The sequence below is a fragment of the Lynx rufus genome, unplaced genomic scaffold (genome assembly GCF_022079265.1).
Source record: "Lynx rufus isolate CCGP_SWC_20201006 ecotype Redwood Valley unplaced genomic scaffold, mLynRuf1.p SCAF_44, whole genome shotgun sequence".
Lineage (NCBI taxonomy): Eukaryota > Metazoa > Chordata > Mammalia > Carnivora > Felidae > Lynx > Lynx rufus.
In genome coordinates this window covers 470378-492296 of record NW_025814861.1, presented here as the reverse complement: position 1 = coordinate 492296, position 21919 = coordinate 470378, and the positions used below count along the sequence as shown (strand labels likewise).

The 21919-nt window shown below is 47.9% G+C and overlaps 1 protein-coding gene across 2 annotated transcripts; it reads left to right on the top strand.

Annotated features, from left to right (window-relative positions):
* Positions 1-243: 243 nt before the first annotated feature.
* GTF3C4 (general transcription factor IIIC subunit 4) lies at positions 244-21441 on the top strand. 2 transcript variants are annotated; one of them, XM_047098178.1, is made up of 5 exons: positions 245-1014; positions 7830-9650; positions 12942-13072; positions 15040-15128; positions 17376-21441. In XM_047098178.1, the coding sequence occupies exons 1-5, from the start codon at positions 658-660 to the stop codon at positions 17438-17440; spliced, it is 2463 nt and encodes an 820-aa protein (XP_046954134.1). In that variant the 5' UTR covers positions 245-657; the 3' UTR covers positions 17441-21441. The 2 variants fall into 2 exon arrangements, with proteins under 2 accessions (XP_046954133.1, XP_046954134.1); XM_047098177.1 differs by lacking the exons at positions 15040-15128; positions 17376-21441 and adding an exon at positions 14776-15033 and having other exon boundaries at positions 244-1014.
* Positions 21442-21919: the final 478 nt, after the last annotated feature.

Sequence of the window (21919 nt, the reverse complement as noted above, 5' to 3'; positions counted from 1 at the left end):
GCGGGCACCGGCGGGCGCGGCGGGACCGGGAGAACCGGGCTCGGCCCGGGCCCACGTGGGCGGCGCGCGAGGACCCCGCGCAGCTGCCCCGCCGGCTCCTGCGGCCGCGTCCCTTCCGGGTGCCGAGGCGTCCGCGAGCGTACGGGCCGCGGCGGCCGCTGCGCGGGGAGTCCCTCGCGGCTCGGCCCGTGGCCGGCGATGCCACCGAACACTCTGGCGTTCGCGCTTGTGAAGTTCTTTGAGCGTCTCTGAGAGACCGGAGGCCGTGTGCCATCTTGCCAACGTCTCCTTCGTTTGCCGCCGCGCCGCCGCTCCCTCAGCACTTCGGTGGCGCGGGAGGCCTCTACAGGGGCCTGGGACTCGGCTGCCCTCGAGGCTCCCTGCCCTTCGGCCACTGCGGCCGAGTCAGGGCGCTTCTCGGTCCGGCCCGCCGAGGAGGCGCGCTTTCCAGACAGGCAGCTCCTTGGCCACCTGGCAGGACTGGGTCGCCTAGCAACGGCGGGGTCCTTCCTGGCTCGGCGGCGCTCCGGGCCTGAGGGGAGAAAGCCGCTGCGGAGGGCGCTGGGGGCCGGCGGCGGCGGCGGCGCAAGAGGCGGCAACGGGACGGCGGCGCGAGGTTGGCGCGCCCCGGGATCCGGCCTCTGCACTTGAGGGGAGATGAGCTCGGCTGACAAGGCCCGGGTGGGGCTCGCGGCCGACGGGCCTGCGCCGCCCGAGGAGGAGGAGGGCGAGGGGGGCGGCGAGGCGGGCGGGAAGGAGCCGGCTGTAGACGCGGCCCCCGGGCCCAGTGCCGCGTTCCGCTTCCTGGTGACTCGGCGGGAGCCGGCCGTGAAGCTGCAGTATGCGGTGAGCGGCTTAGAGCCGCTGGCCTGGTCCGAGGACCACCGCGTGTCCGTGTCCACGGCCCGCAGCATCGCCGTGCTGGAGCTCATCTGCGACGTGCACAACCCGGGCCAGGACCTGGTTATCCACCGCACCTCGGTGCCCGCTCCTCTCAACAGCTGCCTCCTCAAAGTAAGTCACCCCCTGGGCCCCAGCCCCGGGGTCTCCTGCCGCGCTCCCGCGGCCGCGTTACGGGTCCCTGGGGAATCTCGGCCTGCGCCTATTCCGGGGATTCCCCTCGTCGCATCCAGAGTGGCCGGGGTCGCCGTTTTTTGAAAAACAAACAAAAAACCCCGCGGCCGTTTGCTCCCGGCTTTCCAGATCACCCACCCCCTTCCGACACACACTCTCGTATCCCGGGAGCTCTCCTCCGAGCCAGGTCCTGCCTGCGGCCCTGCGTCTGCCCCACTGCTGGCGCTGATTACTCTCTGGTGCTTTCTGAGACTCCACCCCCTTTGACCCAACCCCAGACCTTGCCTCCACAGTTGCTCCTATTGTCTGGAATCGACTCCCCCGAGGCCCTCCGCTCGCTTTGTTTACGGTGACGTGCCCTCCTCTGGTGCCTCTTCAGCTCTGAAGAAAATTTGGTCCTTTTCAGGGTCTCGGCTGTCTCAGCGACTTTATTATATGGATGGTCCTTCTCACCTTGAGCCGCTGAGCACTTTCGTTTTTTTGTAGCTGAACATCTTTGGGATGTAGCATGAAAAGCCTCTGGAAGTAAATGCAGTTCTTAAACTTCAAGGTCTCTGTAGATTTAGTGCTTTCAGCTTCATAGCAACTAAGTTTGCCTTCAGAACTTTCGGGTTCCTAAGTTTTACTGTTGGGAGATCACTGTTTTCCAATTTGGTTGTTTTTTTTTTTTTTTTTTATTCCCCGAATAGGAAATCTTATCGTTTATTAGTGGTTTCAAGTACAAAAACTTGCCCTGTTTCCTTTATAGATCTTTATGCCTAGATGGGATCTATAAAACGTGTATTCCCTCATTCAGCAGATATTTGAATAGCACCATGTATCGGCCTAGTGCTGTCTAGGTTCTGGAAATAAAGCTGTGTACAAAACAAGGTCCCTGCCTTCATGGAGCTTACGTTCTTTGGCAAGTTGTGAACAGGCACTACTGTAATAACAGAGAGTGATACGCACTGTAAAGATCTGTGTCTATGCCCAGAGAATGTATTTATGTGACTTTCGCATACAGGGTTTGGAAGCCTTCTCTGCACCACCAATTAAAAACACTTTTAATGTTTTATTTATTTTTGAGACAGAGAGACAGAGCATGAGCAGGGGAGGGGCAGAGAGAGAGAGGGAGACACAGAATCCGAAGCAGGCTCCAGGCTCCGAGCCGTCAGCACAGAGCCCGACGCAGGGCTCGAACCCATGAACCATGAGATTATGACCTGAGCCGAAGTCAGACGCTTAACCGACTGAGCCACCTAGGCGCCCCTGCACCACCAATTTTAAATATGAATCAGTCACTGTGGGTAGGGTGCAGGGAGCCCACACCACTTTTTTTTTTTTTTTTTTTTTTTTTTTTTTTTTTTTTAGCGTACTTGAAAGTTTTAAGCAAACAACATGTCATCGAGTTAGATCATTGGTAAACTGGGATGACTAAACCCTGTAAGATCTTGGAGAAGATACGAACAAATTGGTTTGAGTGTAAACAAATCAGGTAGACCCTGGTACTCCTGTGAAATTGAGAAACAGGGAGGGAGGCAGAAGAAAGGGGCTTTAAAAGGTACATCCCTACTGTTTCTAAGGATGTTCATGTGCACATGAACTAGAGAAAACCTTAAGTGTGTGTGTCCAGCGTGACACAGACTGAATACTTTAGCAGGGAGAATTTAAAGAGTGGCAGAAATAGGGAGGCACGTACATCAGGGAGTTTTATCTGCTGGTGAGTCTGAAGCAGTCCTGAAAGAACGTAGGATTTGGTTCAAAAGAGGAACATGGGAGAGGGGCCTCCAAGCCCCAACAGAATGAGCTGTCCATCTTACACACATAATTAAGTCGTGCACGTACTTAATTGTTTGTGTAAGTAATGGTGGGTCGACCGAGCTCTCCTAGGGAGGGAAATTGAGGTGAAGCCCATTAGGGAACTTTGACAGTCTGAAGAAGTTGGCTTCACTCTAAGAAGCCCGAAGGGCTGTAACAGTTTCATAAACATGGACTGACCTGGGATGGTTCAGGAATATGAATCTGGTGGGCCCAGAATCAAGAAAATGATTGTTGGGGTCAGTATAAAATAGAGGTGGAGAGATTGGGCTTTGGTACAAAATAGCAAGATAGGACACTCTCAACAAGGGGTTTGCTAAAACCTGTGTTGTTTAGACTTTTTGGCAGATTAAATTAAATACATCTATGTACGTATGTATATATGGATACACATATATGCACACACACACATACAATCACTTAGTATAGGTCCCGACATGCTGTACTTAAAGTAATAAATGCGGTCATACAGGTATGAAGGAATACAGGTCTGGATTAACGCTGTAGCTGTGGACATGAAGATATCTAGAATATTCTGATAAAAATTAGACTCTCGTTGGTTGCACAACTGTCTAACAAGTAACAGCAAATCTTTTGTGTTCCTCTTGTAATTGATGGGTTGTCCAAAGTTAATTAGTGGCGTCTTCTCCTCCTGTACTGTTCTTTGGAATGCACATCACACAAACCATCCGTCAGCAGTCTTATTAGACTACGACCATTTGGTGAGTGAATGCTGAGTTGTCCCTGAAATTCTGAAAGAGGCTTCTGTGGGGGTAAATCCCTGGGGTATGATGGTAGGACTCTGAAGAAGTTGGTATCAGTACTTTGATGGCTCTACCCATTGGCAGTGCCTAAGGATTTAAATTGCTCAGTGCTGGGGCGCCTGGGTGGCTCAGTCGGTTCAGCGGCCGACTTCAGCTCAGGTCACGATCTCGCGGTCCGTGAGTTCGAGCCCCGCATCAGGCTCTGTGCTGACAGCTCGGAGCCCGGAGCCTGTTTCAGATTCTGTGTCTCCCTCTCTCTGACCCTCCCCCGTTCATGCTCTGTCTCTCTCTGTCTCAAAAATAAACATTAAAAAAAAAATTTAAATTGCTCAGTGCTGTCCAGCTTGCCTTTGCTCTGATTCAAAAGGTGGGCCCGTCTGCAGCCTGGATCAGTTTAAGGTATGGCACTGCTACAAGGCTAGGTGCTGAGCCACTCTGGACCTTTTGCTCTATGACCCTTTATTTAGATTATGAATTTCTTTCAGGAACATATGCAGTTATATAATAGTTCAAATACTACCTGCTATTTGCAAGTTACTGTCCTGGGCACTGAGGTTGTATGATATAAAGGAAAATGCTAGAAGTGAATGATCTGAAAAAATAAAACTGGGATTTAAGAATAATTTGCGGGCTGCCTGGGTGGATCAGTTGGTTAAGCGTCCGACCCTTGGTTTTCACGATCTTGCAGTTTCATAAGTTTGAGCCTCGTGTCAGGCTCTGTGCTGACAGCGTGGAGCTTGCTTGGGATTCTCTTTCTCTCCCTCCCCCTCCTTCCCCCCCCTCCCCTTCCCCCACTCATGCTGTCTCTGTCTCTCAAACTTTAAAAGAACGATTTGCAATTTCTCTTCCCATTAGACTGCTGAGTTAGTGAATCATCATCTAGTTGGATACAATTGCAAATTCTAATGTTTGTATAACTAATTTTATTCTGTATGAATCGTTACGAGTATGGGAAACTATTAACTCCACATTAAGTAACTATTGGCTGTCTTTGGAATCCTATTCTTGCCTTCAAGAAGCTTCCTGTTGGGTAACTTCAAGTGAATTTCTATTCATTAGGTACTTACAAAGGAATTAGCTATTAGCAGTAATAGTGGCCAGCTGGGAACAGGATGGTATATAATTAAATGATTGGCTGGGTGTGGTCCTCTGGGAGCTGGGCTCCTCTCTGTGGTGTGTGTTCCTTGAGCATCCAGCTGCATGTTTTAATTTGATGGCTGGTTTTGTGAGTTGGAGACTTCCTCGGAGGGGCAGCGTACTCATTCAAACTCACACACACAAAACCGCACGGGCTTTCTCCGTTGGTTGAGAACCAAGCTGCTCTCTCTCCTCTCAAGAGTTCTTCCTGCAGTGAGTGGGACCAAGAGTTGCTTTGATTTCATCCTCTGCTGCTAAGTTTACTTTTAGTTCTTTAGTAGCTTTTATTTGTAGCAAATCTACCTATTCTAACAATTATTGCTTAGCTTACAGTATTACAAGGTTTGTGAATGACTTTGTATCTTCCCTTCATTTGGTGGACAACTTTATATCTGCTCTGCATTTTGCATCCTTTTATTAGGTCTCCTTAACACTTAATCCTGAGAGTATTTTTCATCATCATAGCTAACATTTATTGAGCATTTATTAGTAGGTGCTTTATGGGCACCTGATTGGCTCAGTCAGTAGAGATTCTTTTGATTGATTGGCTGACTCAGAGAGAGGGAGGAAGAGAATCTTACAGAGATTCCATACCCACAACTGTGAGATCACGAGTCAGGATTAACTGTGCCGCCCGTTGCCCCAGTCAGTGGAGACTCTTGATCACCAAAAAAAAAAAAAAAAAAGGCGCTTTACATCTTTATTTGTACTTCCTAACTCTATGAGACTTGTATTATTGTTCTCTATTTATAAATGAGAAAATTAGGGCCAGAAGTTTTAAGCAATTTGTGCAAGGTCAGAAAGCTATGTGATAGAGTCAGGATTTGAACCCAGGTAGTCTTGGCCTCATAGCACAGATTTTTCAATCGTTATGTTGTGCTTCATTCTGCCATATTTCAAATTTTATTTACCCATACAAAGCTCTGGGCTCTGATTAGCATTATTTTATCAACAGGCTAGCCAGCTACACTTCCATTTAATTGGAGTTTCCAGTCTGCATTTCTCCAGCATGTTCATAAATGTATCCAAGAGGCTACCTTAAATGCCTTTCTAAATCATGATTCCAGAGTATTCTTTAAGATAATAAAGGAGGACATCACCCAGAAAAAGTTCTGTTGTTTAAAAAAAATAAAACAATGGGGCGCCCGGGTGGCTCAGTCGGTTAAGCGTCTGACTTCAGCTTATGTCATGATCTCGTGGCTCGTGGGTTCCAGCCCCGCATCGGGCTCTGTGCTGACAGCTCGGAGCCTGGAGCCTGCTACAGATTCTGTGTCTCCCTCTCTCTCTGGCCCTTCCCCTCTCGAGCTCTGCCTGTCTGTCTCTTTCTCTCTCTCTCTCTGTCTCAAAAATAAATAAGCATTAAAAAAAAATAAAAAAAAAAAACAAAACAAAAACTCTAGGTAAGGCTCTCAGTAGCTCCTTGGCCAAGGCATCTAACGTGCTCCTGAGACTCTTCAGAGTGAGATGCTGTGTGGCAAACAGCGTTCCCAGGACTTGGCCACACAGCTGTACTTCAAGGGACAGTTTAGGGGGTGGTGTTGTTCATAACACACTTTAGGAAAAGTTAGTCGTCTAATTCATTTGGTGGACAACGTGATATCTACCTTTCTATGCTTATTTATTGTGTCATGTAGCAGTTTCGACAGAAAATAAGATTAGATTTTTCTGGTTATCCAGTGCTGGTTTCTAATGATTGCTTCTGTCTACACAAACCTTTTATTTGTTAGTAATTGAAGAATTTTATTCCCTAGCGGACTGAGTGGTCTGCGATTTTTGTTACCCATTTACTGTTTAGGGGATACTTTAAAACTGTTAATTGCACTCTGGTTTTCTGACACGTTCCCAGTTCAAACTTTACCGAGGACTAGTTAGTGGTTTGGAGTGCAACATCTTCCAAGTTTTTCCTGTGTCCTGGAGTGTAATTCCTCTGGGTTTGGGGACTTAAACTCATTTAAAGTGACTTTTATTAGGTCTATGTATGTCTTAGGCTTGAATTCCTTTGTAATCATCTAATAACTACCCTTTCCAATTTGAAGATCAGCCTCTAGGTAAAAGGAGATTGTCACTAAATCTGAAAGATTCTTCTTTCTTTCTCTGGATCCATTTCCCTGAAGACAGTGGGGTCAAGTCCTTTCCCCTTCCTGGCTCACATATCCATAGAAAGCACAGTTCAGTTGACTCCTGCTTTGTTTTGTTCTAGCCTTCCTGGCTCTGAACCACTCTCTTTTGGTCATTTATCTCTTCCTTTGTCTTTAATGTCCCTTTAAAATCTCTGTTAAGAGCTTGTAGTCAAACAGCTAAGCACTAAATAAATAGCACCACTGATATGTGTCACAAACTCGGAGAAGGGAGTGATGGGTGAAAGCCAGAATGATCTCAGAAGGCTTCAGAGAGAGAATTAGATCTGGTGGGACAGATGGGATTTAGATAGGAAAACAGCATTCCAGACAAGGGGCCAAGGGAGGCAGAGGACGGAATATTCAAGGAATGGCAAGTAGTCTAACCAGAGTGGACATTATTCTATAGAAACAGTGGATGTAGCAGTTGGAGTTGGCTTTCGGCATAGTTTCTGGATGAAATTTTGGATAGAACCTAAAGCTGGTGTTTGTATCACAAAAAAATTGTAAAAACCCAAATATCCAATTGTATCAAAGATGTATACGGGTATGTGTTTTCATGAGTATGTAACGTGTTTATGGTTTTGTGAGTAGTTCAGCTGTGTGCTCTAAATGCTTTAAAGATCAAGTACGTTGCTGTTATGGCCATTATTTATGGCAGTTCTAAAAAGAATGTGGGAGCCAGGCTATGAATCATGGCAACATTTATTCTGACTCTTAAAACAAAAATCTTTATTTCTTGAGTAAGTACTCACTTTCAGACACACACTTGATCTTTTAAACGTATGTCTTTCAAAATTAAGAGAATTGATACAAAATTCTGTATATGCGAATGTGACCTAGTTGACACTGATGAATAACTCAGTACCCTAAGTAATGTAGGTATATTCCTCTTAGAGTGAAATATTCATCTGATAGTTTTTGTATCTCTTATTTTCAGGTTGGCTCTAAAGCAGAAGTTGCTGAGTGTAAGGAGAAGTTTGCCACCTCGAAAGACCCCACAGTCAGTCAGACTTTCATGTTGGATAGGGTGTTCAACCCTGAGGGGAAAGCTTTGCCGCCGATGAGGGGATTCAAATATACTAGCTGGTCCCCCATGGGTTGTGATGCAAATGGCAGGTGCCTCCTGGCGGCACTGACCATGGACAATCGCCTGACCATCCAGGCTAACCTCAACAGGCTCCAGTGGGTCCAGCTGGTCGATCTGACAGAGATTTATGGAGAACGTCTTTACGAGACCAGTTACAGACTCTCTAAAAACGAGGCCCCGGAAGGGAATCTCGGGGACTTCGCGGAGTTTCAGAGGAGACACAGTATGCAGACTCCGGTCAGGATGGAGTGGTCGGGCATCTGCACCACTCAGCAGGTCAAGCATAACAACGAGTGCCGGGACGTAGGCAGCGTGCTCCTGGCGGTCCTCTTTGAGAACGGCGACATTGCCGTGTGGCAGTTTCAGTTGCCCTTTGTAGGGAAGGAATCCATCTCTTCGTGCAACACGATCGAGTCCGGAATCAACTCTCCTAGTGTTTTGTTTTGGTGGGAATATGAGCACAATAATCGGAAAATGAGCGGCCTTATCGTGGGGAGTGCTTTTGGACCTGTAAAAATCCTGCCCGTCAACCTCAAAGCAGTTAAAGGCTATTTCACTCTAAGGCAGCCTGTTGTCTTGTGGAAAGAGATGGACCAGTTGCCAGTGCACAGCATTAAATGTGTCCCGCTCTATCACCCTTACCAGAAGTGTAGTTGTAGCTTGGTGGTGGCAGCAAGAGGATCCTATGTGTTTTGGTGTCTTCTTCTGATCTCCAAAGCAGGCCTCAACGTTCACAATTCCCACGTCACAGGCCTTCACTCGCTGCCGATCGTCTCCATGACTGCGGACAAGCAGAACGGGACGGTGTATACTTGTTCCAGTGACGGGAAGGTGAGGCAGCTGATTCCCATTTTCACAGACGTGGCGCTAAAGTTTGAACACCAGCTAATTAAGCTCTCGGATGTGTTTGGCTCCGTGAGGACGCACGGGATAGCGGTGAGCCCCTGCGGCGCGTACCTGGCCGTCATTACGACCGAGGGCATGGTCAACGGCCTCCACCCCGTTAACAAAAACTACCAGGTCCAGTTCGTTACTCTCAAAACCTTTGAAGAGGCAGCTGCTCAGCTCCTGGAGTCTTCCGTTCAGAATCTCTTCAAGCAGGTTGATTTAATAGATCTGGTTCGCTGGAAGATTTTAAAAGATAAACACATCCCGCAGTTTTTACAAGAAGCTTTGGAAAAAAAGATCGAAAGCAGTGGGGCCACGTATTTTTGGCGTTTCAAACTGTTCCTCTTGAGGATTTTGTATCAGTCGATGCAGAAAACCCCTTCAGAAGCATTATGGAAACCGTCCCACGAGGACTCCAAAATCTTACTCGTTGACTCCCCTGGGATGGGCACTGCCGAGGAGGAACAAGAGGAAGGCACTTCCAGACAGGCCAGTAGGCAGGGCCTTCAGGAGAGGAGCAGAGAGGGCGATCCCGAGGACCCCATCGACGACTCACTGACCCCATCTGGAGACGCCGGGGGCCGGGAGCCGATGGAAGAGAAGCTCCTGGAGATCCAAGGGAAGATCGAAGGCGTGGAAATGCACTTGACCAGGGAGCACATGAAGCGGGTCTTAGGAGAAGTGTACCTGCACACCTGGATCACAGAGAACACGAGCATCCCCACCAGGGGCCTCTGCAACTTTCTGATGTCTGACGAGGAGTACGATGACCGCACGGCACGGGTAGGTGTTTCTAGCGGAAGCACGAGAACGGTAAGAGGTCTGCTTGCTGCATGAGGGAGAAGTGGTGTAAACCAATTCCTAACCCAACTTTGACTTCGATATTTTGTAAGGAGTTGATTGGCGTGAGGTGCAGGAGAATAAATAGGAAACGTGGATTAATGCAGAGGACATTTGCAAATCATACAAAAAACATTTCGAGGCTTCCTCCCACCGCAGCCCGATGGATAAGCAAGGTTTGCGGGCTGAGATCCCCCGGCTGTGGATGAGCCAGAGGAGGCTTCGTTTAGCGAGTCGTATGTGACTGGGCAGTGACAGCAGGGCAAACGTGACACCCTGCTTGCTTCCCTCCCTGTTTGCAGAAGGTTCTGGGGTTGGGAGACGGGGCGGCGGTGGCCGCACAGGGACTGCGCACATTTGGGAAGGCTTGACGAGGCCTTTTGATGTAGTCAAGAAGGGCATGTCAAGTGAGCAGATTATTACTCATAATGTTTACTTTTACAAAAACTGGGCTTAATCTTTATTTTGGTTTAGAAGCATCTTAGAGCGTTATCCGAAACGTATTCCACAGAATTCAAGTTCCCTGATAGAACGATAGGGTCACATTCTGTCCTCCTCTTAGAGGCTCCCAGTGTACCTTATTCTTTTGATGGTTCTGGGAATTCCTGCAGAGAAGAAACCCTTTGACTTTGTGTACTTCATTGTTACCCTGACATCAGGGAACCTTTCTTTGTGAAGTAATAGCTCCTAAAATCCTGAAAAACTTTTGTTTCAAGGAATATACTTTATAGTAACGTATTCAGAACTACAAAAGCCCGTGCTCCTTTTTACTCTTAAGACTGACACTTCTTCTCACTGCCCAGAGTCTTAAAATTGAAGGCAATAGGGGCACCCGGGTGGCTCAGTCGGTTAAGCACCTGACTCTTGATGTCAGCTCAGGTCATGATCTCACGGTTAGTGAGCTCATACCCCGCATCAGCACGGAGCCTGCCTGGGATCTTCTCTCTCCCTCTGCGCCCCTTGCGTGCACGGTTTCTCTCGAAATAAATAAGCTTAAATAAAATAAAATCGAAGGTAGTAAATTCAGGTATCTTCATGCCTAATGTTAAACCACTCACAGACTCCTTGCTGCATTTTCTTGTTGGAAAGTGTGCATATCCACCCCGAAATTATTACGCCTAGGATATCTGCAGTACAATCTCAAGAGTAGTTACAATGTACTGTTCACGTAACTGGTTTTTCATCTCCAAAAGTCCGCTCTTAAAAAGTATTCCATTGTGCTCCCAATTGCGAATTGCGAGGAAGTTTTCTGGACCTAGCAGGAGTGTTACAAGAGTCGGTGAAAGATTAACAAAACATTTTAGGAAGTACGTGGTGGAAGTTGGTGGTCGTAGTTTAGGTAATTGTCCAGGTGGGCAATGAGCACAGGAAGCTACTGGCATAGTCACGTGTTTCCAACAGAGCCAGGGGAAAGGAGGGAAGATGGCACCTCTGTTATCGGTAAAACTGAGTTTTGATTAGAAGCGCTGCATTTCAGGGCACCCGGGGGGGCTCAGTCGGTTGAGCGTCCAACTTCCACTCAAGTCACCATCTCATGGCTCATAAGTTCGAGCCCCACATCCGGCTCTGTGCTGACAGCTCAGAGCCTGGAGCCTGCTTTGGATTCTGTGTCTCCCTCTCTCTCTGCCCCTCCCCTGCTCCAGCTCTGTTTCTCTCTCTCTCTCAAGAGTAAATAAGCATTAAAAAAAAATAAACACTACATTTCATGTCTTTAAAAAAATCCCACTATATACATGAAACGAACCTTTTCAAACCTAGCGCATTGATCTAGTAATTACAAATTGTTTCTGAGATTCTCAGCCTGATATGTTGGTGTAGTTAAGACTATCACTGCCACCCGCCACCCCCAGCATTTTTAGGCATTTTTCCCCCTAATTGTTCTTGCCTGTAACCTACTAATAATACAGCTACATTGTGCATGTGTTTTGATACAGATTACATACATCAATGTGCTTTATGCATAAAAAGGGTAAGAATTCTTGTCCTCCCAAGAATAAGTATTTGTCCCATGGAAGGAACAGTATCTCCCCCATTGGGAATGTAGGAGTTACACTAATACAGTTGGGCTTGCACAATCAAGGCTAGTGAGAACAAACATGGAAGCACTTCTTCCTTGTGTAAAACTGGAGTGCGTCTCTCATGAAGGAGTCCGGAGTAGGTTTTGTCGTACCACTGTCAGCGTGTTTGACCTGTCCGGAAAAGAAGGGAGGGGTGGTTGTCGCTGCATGAGGGACCAAAAATTAGAATTCTTAAGGCTAAAAAACCTAGAAAGCCAAAAGGTAATGGGCTTTAGATTTGTAAATTACGTACTGAGTAGGTCAGACACCCTTTGGAGCTGTTAAGATACCCTTCAGAACTTCAGTGAGCTAATTTTAGTGAGTGGCTGAATGTGAGTTCTTCCGCCAGAACTTAAGTGTAAATGGATTAAAAAGCTTGAAGGACCTTGTCTCCCAGGAAGACGAGGAAGTTCTAAAGGCTCGTTGTATCCATGCCTGCAAAAGATGTAGCCAGTGAAGGTTTTTTTCAACAAAGTAATGAAGTAGATACCTTTTTTTAGACTTTGATTTTTCCTGCGCTGTGATCCTAATGAAGCAGAGAAAAGCCGAAATAGGGACCAGCTCTAGAGCCTGTGCTGTCAACCTCTCCACGGGGGGGCCCACCGCCCCTCTGCAGGGGGGCCCAGTGGTTCACAGATGGCAGGCTGCTAGATCAGATTGGTCATGGGTCTTGGGGCTATCAAAAAGGGAAATGATTATTTTTTAATCCTGCTTATACTTTGTAAGCCTCTCTTAAAGAACGGACATTTGTACAATCTTACAAAGTTAGCATTTCACAGAATACTTCAGCCGTAGACTTTATGCTTTCCCTTCTTAAGTCATTATAAAGAATAGCTAAATACTTTGTCTTCTAACAGAACTCTGAATCCCTGGTTTCAGAAGCTGCTAAAACGAGGCAAGTGGTAAGATTTCGATTTTCAGAACAGTTTTTTCTTTAGTGGCTAGCATTCACCCTGTTACCAGAGGGTCCCTCAATGAATTTAGTTTACTCAGCTAGTCAGCACGTGGAGAAGGTCTGGCTTTGTCACGTTCAGACACCATGAGCGGCCTGCGTGGAAATGCCGATCTCCCATCCATACGGCATATGTTTTCCTTCCTCCACTGGGTCAGTAGGCTTTTTCTTTGACAAATCTTACACTCACCCCACTAAACATTGCCGACTGCTTTGTCTCATTAGGTGCTGATTGGACACATCTCAAAGAAGATGAACAAACAGACCTTCCCTGAGCACTGTAGTTTGTGTAAAGAGATCTTGCCATTCACAGATCGCAAACAGGCAGTCTGCTCCAATGGCCACATCTGGCTCCGGTAAGCCATTGTAAGCCAGCCCCTGCTTTGTGCACCTCTTCCAGGTTTGTGCCGCACTGAGCGCGGTAAAGTGTGTGTCTAAAACATGTCGCCCCTGCCACTCGGTTGGAGAAAAGCCGCTACCAAAAAACCACGCATAGACTTTTTTCATCGGTCTTACTAAGGCCAGACGCTCTCTAAAGACCATGTTTTTACCGCCTGACATACAGAGGGCTTTCTTTATTTTGGCGATACGGTTTTCCTTTGAAGGAGCATTAAAATTGTAAAGTATTACGAAAGTAGTATCTGTTGAAGTTAGTGGAATGTAAAAGAGGTCGTGCACTCGTTTGGGTCTGACTTTATACTGAAAGGTGGAAGTCTTCCTGCTCTCACTGGAAGAGGGCATCTTGGCGTGCTCAAATCCGACAGACCCGTGAGCCGCGTTCGACACCAGGCGTCACTCCCCGGCTTGCTCCTTGAAGCGCCCGCGTCTCCCGGCTTCCTGGACGCCATCCTCCCTGGTTTCCCTCCAGCCTCTGACGCTTCGTTCTTATTGTCTTTGCTGATTCTGCTTCGTCCCCTGGAGACCCATCCTGGACCTGCTTCTCCTTCGTCAGCACTTCCCTGGCGGTCACACACCGCCTGTCCGCGGGTGACTTAAACGGAGAGCTTTAGCCTGAATCTCTCCCCCGAAAGCCAGACTTTCGTGTCCGACCACCTGTGCAGCGTCTGTGTTTGCACGTTTAACAGGCGTTTCCAGTTTGCATCCAGCCTGTTCTCACTGCCTCCGCCTCCCCAGTCCTGGTGAAGACACCACCCTCCCTTGCCGGGGCGACGTAGTTATCTCCCAGCAGGTGTCCCCGCCTCCTCCCATGCCCTCCGGTCTGTCGTCAGTGTGGCCATGATTGTGATCCTACTAAGACTTCATCCGTTCATGTCACCCCTCTCTCCGCTCAGAACTCTCCAGAGGCTGCCCATTTGGGATGAGTAAACACCAAAACCCCTTTAGTGACCAAGACTGCACAGCCTGGCCCCCGTCCCCTCTCTGACCTCCTCTCCTGTGCTTCTCCGCCTCGCTTGCTTCACTCCAGCCCACTGGCCTCAGTGCTCCTCAGGTACACAAGGCACCCCTCCTCCTCCGGGATGTCTGCACTGCCATTCTCGCTGCCTGGCAATGCTCTTCTGACCAGTGTCCGCGTGGCTTCCTCAGGCGTTCCTTTCTCGGTTAGGCCCTTTTCCTGGCCACGCTACCTGGAACCGTAACCCCTGCTGGCGTCCCCTGCCTCCTGGTTTTCCTGTCGCTCTTCCTTGCCTTGCTGTCCTCCCTAGCAGTCACCGCCTCTTCATAGATGTTTACTGTTTGTTTCTCCCTCTCCTCTGGGATACAAAGCTCCATGAGGACGGGGAATTTTGTGTCCACAGCTGCTCCTACAACAATGCCTGGTCCTTGGTAGGTACCCATTCCACCTGCCCTTTGTAGCCTGGTCCTGATGGGTGTTTAGCGAGTGGTCACAGGACAGGGCCGAACCTGGGGACGTCTCTTCACGTCCCATCTGTCTGCACCATTAACTTTGTCTTCTGTACCTTTCAGGTTTTCCCCATTGTACTGTCACATCCTTAAACACAGTGCTTAGATCTAATCTTCAAAATCACATACAAGAATAATTTGCCATATGATACCTGATCGTCTTTTTTAACATGTCAGAAATTCAAAATATGGACAGGTACGGACGGAGTAAACGCTTTCCCAGTGACGCAAATGGCCAACAAGAAGTGGCAGCGACTGGACTGGAAGCTTTGTATGTCTTGGCTCAGCAACCTGCCCCTGAGCGGGGACCCTCACTAAGGGTGGGGCAGCGCAGGTGTGCAGAGGGCTACCCTGTTGCCATGCGCGTGAGCGCCGTTTACGTGCTTCACTTGGTTAGCGGATGGTTTTACGGGAACTGTGTGGCGAGTTGCTCCTGACGATCCGGTCTGTGTTCTCTCAGGTGCTTCTTAACCTACCAGTCCTGCCAGAGTCTGATCTACAGAAGGTGTTTGCTCCACGACAGCATCGCCCGCCACCCGGCTCCGGAAGGTGAGTGCTTGCCCAGCCTCGGGAGGGTGGCGCTGGCTCAGCTCGGGTCAGGCTCCACCCTGCAGGATCTTAGGCCGCTAGGGACCGTCAGCAGGCTCATTCTGCCCTTTGCAGTCTTATCATGAAACCACAACTAATGGAAAAATGAGAACTGGAATATGTCATGTGGAAGGATATAGTCACTGCACGTTGGTGTGTGAGTAGGGCTGCAGTTTGCTGTTCCGTTACTGCAAACAAATTATTCATTCAGAAAAATGTCAGAGCTTGTGTTAGATGGCACGTGCAGATTATATTTGGATGGAGATTCTACAAATGACGAGGTATACAAAGACAGCATTGCTAAGCCAGAATATTCGGTGTGTGCTTGGACTCATCCTTCTAAAAGCCATGACGGGATTTTCCTGGTTAGCCTGTATTCTCTTTCCTGATGGGCCCGGTGACAAAGCCCACATTTCTGAGATGATGAGTTGGAAGTAAGATCATAGAGGCGGGCAAGGAATTAGTGACTTAAATAGTCACACGAACGTCAGATTCATGACCCAAAGCTCATTCACATCACATCGCACTCTAACCAAAAAGGCTAACTAGACGTAAGCGTATATAATTATCTACATGTTTGGGGCAAATTTGTGGTCTCGATGAACTAAAACAAAACATTGTCCACAAAACTATGCCCTTGTTCTTGATTTTTACTCCAAACTGGCTAACGTCTCATTCTGAGAAGTTGGTGTGCTGGCAGCTTGTGTTCTTTTTAAGTTGTTACTGTGGAACAACTGTGGAAAATGTAGCCACATACAAAAGTAGAGAGTATAATAAATCCTCATGTAGCCATCATTCAGAAATTGTCAGCTCATGCCTTTTTTTTTTTTTTTTTTTGATGTTTATTTATTTTGAGACAGAGAAAGTGTGAGCGAGGGAGGTGCAGAGAGGGAGGGTCCCAAGCAAGGCTCCACACTGTCAGCACAGAGCCCGATGCGGGGCTCAATCTCACAGACCGGGAGACCATGACCTGAACCCAAATCAAGAGTGGGACGCTTAACCGACTGAGCCCCCCAGGCACCCCAGCTCGTGGCTTTTTGTTCTTTCATCTGTAGTCCCCCATTCGCTTTCCTCCTCTTACTGCGTTATTTTGAAACAAATTAGAGGGAACTTTAAACACTCACTGCAGTTGAGAATTGGTATGTTTAGACAGGAAATCAGGAAAAGATTGAGACAAATCAAAGAAACGAATACACCTGCCAAATGGACCTTGAGTTGAGCTACATACAGCTTTAGGAAGAATGAGAATCTGTGGGTCTGGAGAGCAGTCGTACAATAAAGCACTTACAGATTAGGGGAGTTTTTTTATTTTTTTATTTTTTTTAATTTTTTTTTTTTCAACGTTTATTCATTTTTGCGACAGAGAGAGACAGAGCATGAACGGGGGAGGGGCAGAGAGAGAGGGAGACACAGAATCGGAAACAGGCTCCAGGCTCCGAGCCATCAGCCCAGAGCCTGACGCGGGGCTCGAACTCACGGACCGCGAGATCGTGACCTGGCTGAAGTCGGACGCTTAACCGACTGCGCCACCCAGGCGCCCCGAGATTAGGGGAGTTTTTAAAGGGGGAGACGGTGTTGAGCCAGTGTGGTCATGCTTTTTTCCAAGTAATACATTAAAAAAAAATACCATTACTGTAATTTTATAAAAGGATATCTTAGGGGCATCTGGGTGGCTCAGTCATTTAAGTGTCCGACTTCAGCTCAGGTCATGATCTTGAGGTTTATGAGTTCAAGCCCCGCATCGGTCTCTGTGCTGACTGATAGCTCGGAGCCTGGAACCTGCTTCAGATTCTGTGTCTCCCTCTCTCTCTGCCCCTCCCTCGCTTGTGTGCTCTTTCTCTCTCTCTCCCTTTCTCTCTCTCTCTCAAAGATAAATAAACATTAAAAAAAAATTTTAGCATTAACAGTGTACTAAGGCTATGTTCCCAGAACAAAGTACAGCCCCGTCCGTGAACTGAATAAGTTTAGCTGTATGAATCATTCATTCGTTACCCTTCTCTTCCTGTTCCATCATAGAGGGATGAAAATTTCATCGCACACTTAGCTTTGGGAAGCACAGATCTAGTCCAGCTGGTCTAGGATGTTGGCGCGAGGTGCTCTGAGGATGCAGAGCCAGGACCAGGCCTCTTGTGCGTTCACGCTGCCCGGCCAGGCCTCAGCCCACCCGCTCCGAAGTCGACACTCAATGCCACTTGTCTTCCTTTGCAGATCCTGACTGGATTAAGAGGTTACTGCAAAGCCCTTGCCCTTTCTGCGATTCTCCCGTCTTCTGAACGTCAGCGGTGGGAAGATGGGAAGGGCACATACTCTGTTACAGAAAATGCCCTCTGGCCTGAAGACGTAGGACGCGCTGGCTGATCCCGGCCTTCGGGTGGCGAGGCTCTCTCCAGGAGTGTAGATAGGGCCCTGGGAACTCATTTCTGAAGCACGGTCTCTGTCTCCGGGGACTAAGGGATTTCTTTGAAACAACTGAATGCAGAGATTTTAAGTCATTCTGAGATGAACATCAGCCCCCCGCCTCCTCACCCAGTGAGGAACACTTATTTTTCAAGTGTTTTGACTGAAGCAGTTTGAACCACAAGAATGCCCTGTCATCTCTGGGAACAGAACAGTCTCTTCTAGAGAGTTGGGGTAAGGGCCTCGCTGGACCAAGTTGGGCTTAACGCTTGCCTTGGTGCCGAGCTGCTGCTCCAGAGAGCTTAAGCGCGCGGTGCATGGTACGCGGTATTCCGGCACACGTTAAAAGTGTCGGAAACAGCACAGGGTCCTGATGCTTTGTTCCGAACAAACAGCCACAGATCTGTATCCCGAGGATTCCTGTTTCTCATGCATATGGAAACCATTCTCACAGAACTGGATTTTTAAGAGGTTGAAGCCAAGACTAAAGTTGGCTTTAATGTGTCAAAAGATCAGGTGATTCTCCTAAGTTAATAATTGTGACTTATTTTTAGTGAGCTCCCACGTTAGCAGGTTTCCTGTCCTTTGTCCTTAATGTGTAAAGGACATCTGGTATTCCCGTTCACCCGTGACACCTCCCTGCTTCAGACTGTCACAGCCTACGTGAGATTTTTGTACATAGAAGAAAACGAATATTTTCTCCTTAAAACTTGGAGTGTTTTTAATGTTGACATGTCTAGACATTTCATTTATATCCAGTATGAGAACGTGCAGTCCATCTAAAGACTTCCAGGAAACTTCCAGAAAGCAGTGGGCAGCCCAGACGTGCTCTGGTGCCACAGGTGTGTGCGGCTCAGTTGACGGGAGCCTGGGACTTTCTCCTCAGTATAAAGGTCCTTGGTATTTGTAATACTGGTATTTTCCTCTGGGCTGTTAAGAGGAGCTGTTAGACATCAGTTGGCCTTAAAGTCCAAAACTAAAGATGGACATTCAGGAATGACAGTGTTGCCAGATTACAAAGTAAGTGCCCTAGGGATTGGTGCTATTCAACAGGACTGCGATGCCCACAGCTCGAGATGGTGCGTATTTCTGGGAAGTTGGATAGGAAATACAAAATGTGAAATTGTCACTTCTGTCCCATGCTGTCTGGCCTTTATTCTGACATTTATTCCTGCCTTTCTTGTGATCGCTCAGAGAAAGACATCTTGGCCTCGCGTCAGAAACCCTTGCTGTTTGGACGAGATGCCCCCGGACGCCCCCCACACCACTGCATTCTTGCCCCTCCGCTCGCGTGTTGAGAGCCAAGAGCCCTTCAGAGGCGCTTCCAGTCTGCTTTGAAATGTCTTTGGTTTCCTGTTCTAATCTTGCTTTGTCTCCTGTGTTCAAATCTGTATTTTCTGGAGTCTTCTGCTTATCCTTCTCCTCTTGGTGACTTCAAGAATAGTGTTGATCCAGATGCCAGTGTCTGGCACGTTAAGTTGGTTTTCAGGAAAGAATCGGGCGGCATTAAGGTCATGGGTGGGTGACGCAGCTCAGAAGGCGGTGTGGCCGTGGTCGTTTGTGCCTGTAGCTGTTTGACATGACAGCAAATAGGAGGGTAAAAATTGAGATCATGTCAAGGAATTATTGCAGTTTTCATAATCATGGGTTGCTTAGTCTCGCATATTTTTGGTTCCAACCAGGGTCAGTGTTCAATTTGTTCCGATTGGGGACTTCTGTGCTGCTGCCATTTAAAACTTACATTAAGTTTTCATTTAAAACAGTTGTACATTTGGGGGGAATTTAACTCTTGGGAGTTAACTAGAAGGGTCTCCCAAATTATTTTGTATGTCTATGTAGGAATAAACATGGCAACTGTTGGGCTAGAACCTGGCTTGTCTCTGCGCGGGACTAGGCCGGGGGGCATTCTTCAGATTCTGAAACCCACCCGACCCCTGCTCGGCCCGCGTTTCTGCGTGGAACTGGGCGGTCTCCCCCTCTTCCAGCCCCACCCTCTCAGCCACGGAGGCTGGTGTGAGCTCGTGGCAGCATCACAAACGCAGTCCGCTTCCGCCTTCACAAAGAGAGCACCTGATGACAGAGCGCCGGCCAGTGGGACCTTGGGAACGCAGGGGTGACCCCTGGAATCTTCCGGCTCATTGTCTCTCGCGGCTTAAACTTGTCATGCCCTCCGTGCTTCCTCACATCTGCCTGATCTGGTTAGTGGATTTTGAGTTTCTCTCGGCTGTCACTGTAACAACCGTTTCAGAAGCGGTAGAAGCCACCGTGTCGCGCTGCTTGGGAGCACGGCGGCAAAGACTGTGTGCAATTAGGCCTTTTCAGCTACAACACGTTGCATTCGGGAGTCTGATAGCCACACCTGGATCGCGCTCTTTCCGCCCGGGGTTAATTTGTCCCCATTACTCTAGATAAGAAATTGATAGCTTGTTATGCTCGGGATTCATTCTGAAATCCTCATGTGTCCACCACCCAGACTTCAAGCAGCCTCTACCTACTATTATATCTGCCAGAACTACCAATTATTTTTCAGTGTCAGGACTTATTAGAACCACTGGCGAAGCATGTGGTTGAGTGTGACATTTTTCTGCCTCTCTCTAAGAAGTTTTTGGGAATGTTAATGTTGAAACGTGCGGGTTGGACCTGTTAGCGAGTGTCGCGGGTTAATCAGGTGAATGGAATGTTAAAGGGTAGTAATGGAATATTAAAATATATTCTGTTGTAACCAGAACGCTATCAGCTAAGAAGCAGAAGAAGTTGGTGGTTATTGGTGCTTGTCACGGGGAGTTTTAAGGAACACCTGCTCCGCTTGCAACAGTCAAACCGCTTCCGAGTTTAGTGACTTTACTGCAGGAATTAACGCCACCGGTCCAGGTCCAGAGCCTTCTTGCTCCTGATTCCTGTCTCTTGCCTGTCCTTCCTCTTGATTTCCCTTCCTCTGGTTTTCTCAGCTTTAGGACACGTCCAGAGCTAGCAGATTTCATGCTTGAAAGAACGACAGATCAGTGATAAAATCTGTACAAATTAAATCACACGGTAGGTCTCCCTTCCCAGAAGAGATGGCATCACACAGTGACTTCTTTCTAAGGGTAACAGTGTTAGTTGTTAGCTTGGTAAACTGTATCTGGTTTTCTTCGAAACTCTTGGTTATTTCCGTGGCAGAGTGCTCAGCAGCTCCTGGCTGGGTTTTGGGGTAGAGTCTGCTAAATGTTAGCTCCTTACTCTACCCACCCCCCTCCCCAAGCCAGCATTGTCCTGACAAGCAGAACTTTTGGTGACGCCAAGCTGAACGGGTTGTATGAGAAGTCAGCTGGCCTAGGTTTTTCTAAGGGAAAGGTATATTCTGCCCTTTTTTGTTTGTTTTGTTTTGTTTTTTAAGAGATTGGGCAGTGAAAACAGCCAATAGGCAGAGAAATGAATGAATGTCTTAATGTTAGCCCCCCGTGGACCCTTGAGGGCGTCCGCGTGGCTCCCGTGATCAATCACGAACACACCTCTCTGCTCACACGCTCCCCTTCTGTGTGTCCGTGGAGTTGCGCAGTTCGGTGAGGCTCCAGCATGTCTCAAGAATCTAACCTTGTCCCTCAAGGTTGTCGGTTTTAGGGGTGCCTCTAAAAGATCTAACTGCGGTGACTTGTTTTCATGTTAGTCGTTAGTGGAAGCATGCACAGCTTCGAGCGGAGTAGGTGTGTCTCTCAGGTCTGATAGTTACTAAACTTCAAACTGCTCTTTCTTGAGGCTAAGAAAGGTTTGTGGAGTTATGATCTTCACATTTGCTAAGACGATACCTGCTATTTAAAGTGATCACAGGGGCGCCTGGGTGGCTCAGTCGGTTTAGTGTCCAGCTCTCTGATTTCCGCTCAGGCCATGATCTGATGGTTCCTAGGATTGAGCCCCACATCGGGCCCTGTACCGACAGTGCAGAGCCTGCTTGGGATTCTGTCTCCCGCTCTTTCCCTTCCCTGCTCTCTGTCTCTTCTTCTCTCTCTCAAGATAAAAAACGTTAAAAAAACTTTTTAAGTGATTACAGAGCATGTGAAATCGGACTGTCCTTAAGTGGAATTAAGTCAAATTTGCAAAATACAGAGTTGTTTCTAATGGTCTGAAATACTATAGCGTCACTGTCCTGATGAGACAGCGGGGTTTTTCAGAAGACTGGGCACTCGTTTCCCAGGTGCTGCTGTAGATCAGTATCAAGCCTTCTAGCCAGACTGAGTCTGGTAGGCAGGCTGCGGCCTCCCTCTGCAAATGTACTCTGTGTTAGAGCAGGGCTGCTTCTGAAAACTTTCTGTGGAAACCAATCAGTTTAAGGGGCGAATGGCTGTTAAAAAAAAATATCCTATAAAGAAGTTATTCCT